This window comes from Crocuta crocuta, unplaced genomic scaffold, assembly GCF_008692635.1.
Source record: "Crocuta crocuta isolate KB4526 unplaced genomic scaffold, BGI_CrCroc_1.0 scaffold630, whole genome shotgun sequence".
Taxonomy (NCBI): domain Eukaryota; kingdom Metazoa; phylum Chordata; class Mammalia; order Carnivora; family Hyaenidae; genus Crocuta; species Crocuta crocuta.
In genome coordinates, this window is record NW_027532833.1 from 45,541 (window position 1) to 49,428 (window position 3,888).

The following is a 3,888-nucleotide window of genomic DNA, read 5'->3' on the forward strand; positions in this document are numbered from 1 at the left end:
GGGGGTAGCCACTTTGGACCCCTCCCCCTGTAGCGTGCGCTGAATGACCAGTGCACATCCTGCGTGGGGTGCCATTACTTTGTAAGCTCTTTGTTTCCAGGGACACATGTGCCCTTGGGGATTATACTTCTCAGATGGATGTGTGCCCTGACCATAGTGATACTGCCTCAGCCCTGGTGGGCTTGGGGGCGGCTTACTTGCCAGGCCTTGCTGGGCCAGAATCGACTCCTCAGGGCAGGTTTGTTTTTTTTTTTAAGGGGTTCGTACAGGAAGTTATGAAGAAAGCTGCCTGGGTTTCTCAGACAGAACTTTGTGGCTCATGGTCTTGAATTAAACTGGCAAAGTCCAGGACCTCCAGAGGGCATACGTGCAATCACAACTGGAGGCTGGCCTCACCCTGTTGTGTGGAGTCCTACTAATGATAAGTTTGTAAAGATACCTTGGCCTACGGCCAAGGGAGTGGGGTATGCAGACGAGTTAACATAGCAAGAGTGAGACTGTCCTCAGCCTCCTTGCAAGGCTGACCCGTGGCTGACATATGGGAACTTCAGTCTGGGAGTATGCCTGCCCTTCCAACACTCCTCTAAGAGTGACTCGCTGGACCCAGAATGTGCCACCAGTGGGGTCTGTACTGAGCATTTCCTTTCTTTCTGCGTGTTTGGAATTTTGGTATGTGCTAGGTAATAGATGTCTATGTGAGTGGCCCCCAATAAAAAAAAAAAAAAACTTCAAAGTCTCAAAGAGCTTCCCTGGGCAGAAATATCGCAAATATGTTGGATTTTCACTACTGGGGAAAAGTGTGCTCTGTGTGACCCATCATGGGAAGCAAAGAGCAAAAGGAAGCCTGCGTATGGACACATGGATTCCTCCATGCTCTGCTTGTGCCTCCTCCCCTTAAGTTCAGGCTGTATACCCTTCCCACATCACTGTGCTAAGCCTTGGCCCTGAGCACAATGGTCTGCAGTGTCCCATGAGAGCTTCTAGCACATCTGAATGGGCTGGTGATCTTGGGGTCCCCCAGTGCTATCAGTCACCAATGGAAATGTTGTATCTTCTTATCATATTGTAGATGTTATGGATTATTTTGAAATTTCAATTGTATTTTTCAGTGCTTTGAAATNTAAAGAAGCATATACATTATACATTTTAAAATATTTTTAAAATTTAACATTTTTACCATTATATTTTGACACAACTCATTTCTTTTGCAATCCTAAGTATTTTATTTGCTGCATTATTCTGAAAGCCTGATTCTGAGGTGTCCAGGCATTTACCAGACTGCTAAAGGGGTCTACACAAAAGTTTAAGGCTTCTTGCAATGGGTTAGTACCCTGGGCTAGATGTATTAATCACTAATGGATGATTTATTACCTATGAGTGGATAAACATTTAGTACCTTAAGTTTTATCCAGGGATAAGGAAGGACTAGTTCTACAGATTACATTTACAGGGGCAGCAAAAGTCAGCAATCAAGTCCTTTAACAATTGTATGCCATGCTTGTTCAAGGTGACAGTTACATATATAATGTGTCTTAAAGAGGAAATACCATTTGGGGTTTCTAACAGTGTTGAGCTTTCTAGAACTATAATGCCCCCTTATAGGATATGTTTCTTGTTGAACTTTATTTATTGCATTAAGTCTTAAACTCAAATTCTGAAAAGCTCTGACTTCACTTTCAGGTGTCTCTGTGATCAGACTGCCACTTAACTCCAGTTGGTACAAGGACAGTCATCCAGCTAATGGCATGTCATAACATTAAATGTTAAGGCGCCACCTACAAAGGGAACGTTTTGGTTTTGTTGGCTAGGTTTTTGATAGTTTTTGAAGCCTTGCTTAAGTTCTGATTTTTTTTTTTTTTTGCCATCAAGCTAATGGTAAACACCTTAACATTTCTTAGAACTCTAAAATATTACAGATTTGATTTTAGCAGATTCAGTGGAGAGTCACTAAAGGTGTGAAAAGAACTTATGAAAGTAATATCCTGCTCTTTCCTCAAAGATGGACAGAGAGGTGTTACCTGCTGGTAAATGTTTTTCTTCACAATGAAACAGTATGGATCAGAGGATTTTCTAATGGTCCAGAACTCAAGTTTTTCTTTAATACAAAAATATGCATAGAAAAATAAGAAAGTGTATTTTACATTATTTTTTTACACCCTTCTGCCTCCGGCTCCTTATCTTTCTTTCACTGCCGGCTGCACCTGTGTGGCCCGCATGCCTTCATAACTTCCCACAGAGCATTTCCAGCATCATATCATCCATGCTGACAGAACCGATGACGGGCCTGAAGAACAGTTCCGCAAGGGCATTGGCATTGATGTATCTCAGCAGGAAGAGGGTGCTATTCAGTTGGGCGAATCTGATGTGGTGCCCCCTGTGCGTCATCCTGATGTGGTCGCTGAGTATCTGCTGAGTTCCCCACTGAAGTCCCTGGATGTACTTCACACACTGCAGGCCCGGCAGGCCTGGAGGAGAAAAAGGGAGACCAGTCTCTTTATTGGAAAAAGCTTACTCAGCATCCTTTGCTCACTTTTTAAATACGCCCATTCTGCCCCCTCCCACATTAAACAAGAGTTCCTACTTCAAAGGGCTTTCTAGAACAAGGATAAAATGCCAAACCAGTTCTAAGTTTTTGGAAGCAGTGCTTCCAAGAGTGAACTACCACATAGTTATTTAATAGCCAGTATGTCTGTATCCTCACATTTAAAACCTGCTAGACTGGAGCCAACAGGTACACATTTAATCAAAATGACAGTAGAATATTATTTAATGAATCAAGGCTCCAATTCACTGTGCAAATAGGAAGACATTGAAATTATTTCCGGGGCCACCTGGGTGGCTCAGTCAGTTAAGTGTCCAACTTCGGCTCAGGTTATGATCTCACAGTTAGTGGGTTCGAGCCCCACGTCCGGCTCTGTGCTGACAGCCAGCTCAGAGCCTGGAGCCTGTTTAGTTTCTGTATGTCCCTCTCTCTCTCTGACCCTCCCTTGCTCATGCTGTCTCTGTCTCTGTCTCTCTCTCTCAGAAATAAATTTTTTAAAAACCATTAAAATTATTTCCGGAAGTGAGCACTCTACATTTTACCTATGGGAAACAGGCCATTGGAAAAGGACTACAGGTTTTGCCAGATGAATATTTTATTTTTTTTATTTTATTTTTTTAAAATATTTTTATTTATTTCTAGGAGAGAGAGACAGCGTGAGCAGGGGAGGGTCAGAGAGAGAGGGAGATACAGACTCTGAAATAGGCTCCAGGCTCTGAGCTGGCAGTCAGCACAGAGCCCGACGCGAGGCTGGAACCCACGAACCGCGAGATCATGACCTAAGCGAAAGTCGGACGCTTAACCGACTAAGCCACCTAGGCGCCCCTGCCAGATGAATATTTTAGCATCCTTTCTTGAATTTCCCACCAATACAGTGATTAGCCAGCTGATGGTGGTAAAACTTCACAGCTACAAACAGTGACTCATGAGTTGCATCCTAATTGTTTGCCCACAGGCTGATTTTAGTCTCCAGGCCTGCAGTGATTTAAGAGATAACATTGGCCATTTAGCTCATTGTACTGTGATTTCTGTATTGAGGAAGGTTTAAAAAAATTGATTCTAATGACTACCACAAAAGCATTTTTTAAAAAAAAATAGTAAAGCAAGAAGTCTAGTAAAGTAAGAGGTCTTTACCTGACTGCTTTAAGAGGTAAGAGGAGGCTGCTTTAAAAGTTCTTTGATGCTGCATGACAGTTATATTAAAGTTCCTTTTCTGTATTTAAATAATTACCAATTATTCTGTTTAAATGTTCTCAGTGATGATGACAATCATTTTCTTTCCCTTTCCTACAAAATTCAGCAGTAAAGTATTTTAAAATCACCATGGCAACCAACAGAGTAGCAGG

General features: G+C 42.3%; 1 protein-coding gene across 1 annotated transcript in view; it reads right to left on the reverse strand.

Annotated features, from left to right (window-relative positions):
* Positions 1–1,133: 1,133 nt before the first annotated feature.
* The window catches only part of NR0B1 (nuclear receptor subfamily 0 group B member 1), a 14,135-nt gene continuing 11,380 nt past the window's right edge, over positions 1,134–3,888 (reverse strand). Inside the window, 1 exon segment of the mRNA XM_077745325.1 lies at positions 1,134–2,465. Coding sequence (XP_077601451.1) covers positions 2,221–2,465 — 245 coding nt within the window. The 3' untranslated portion in view covers positions 1,134–2,220.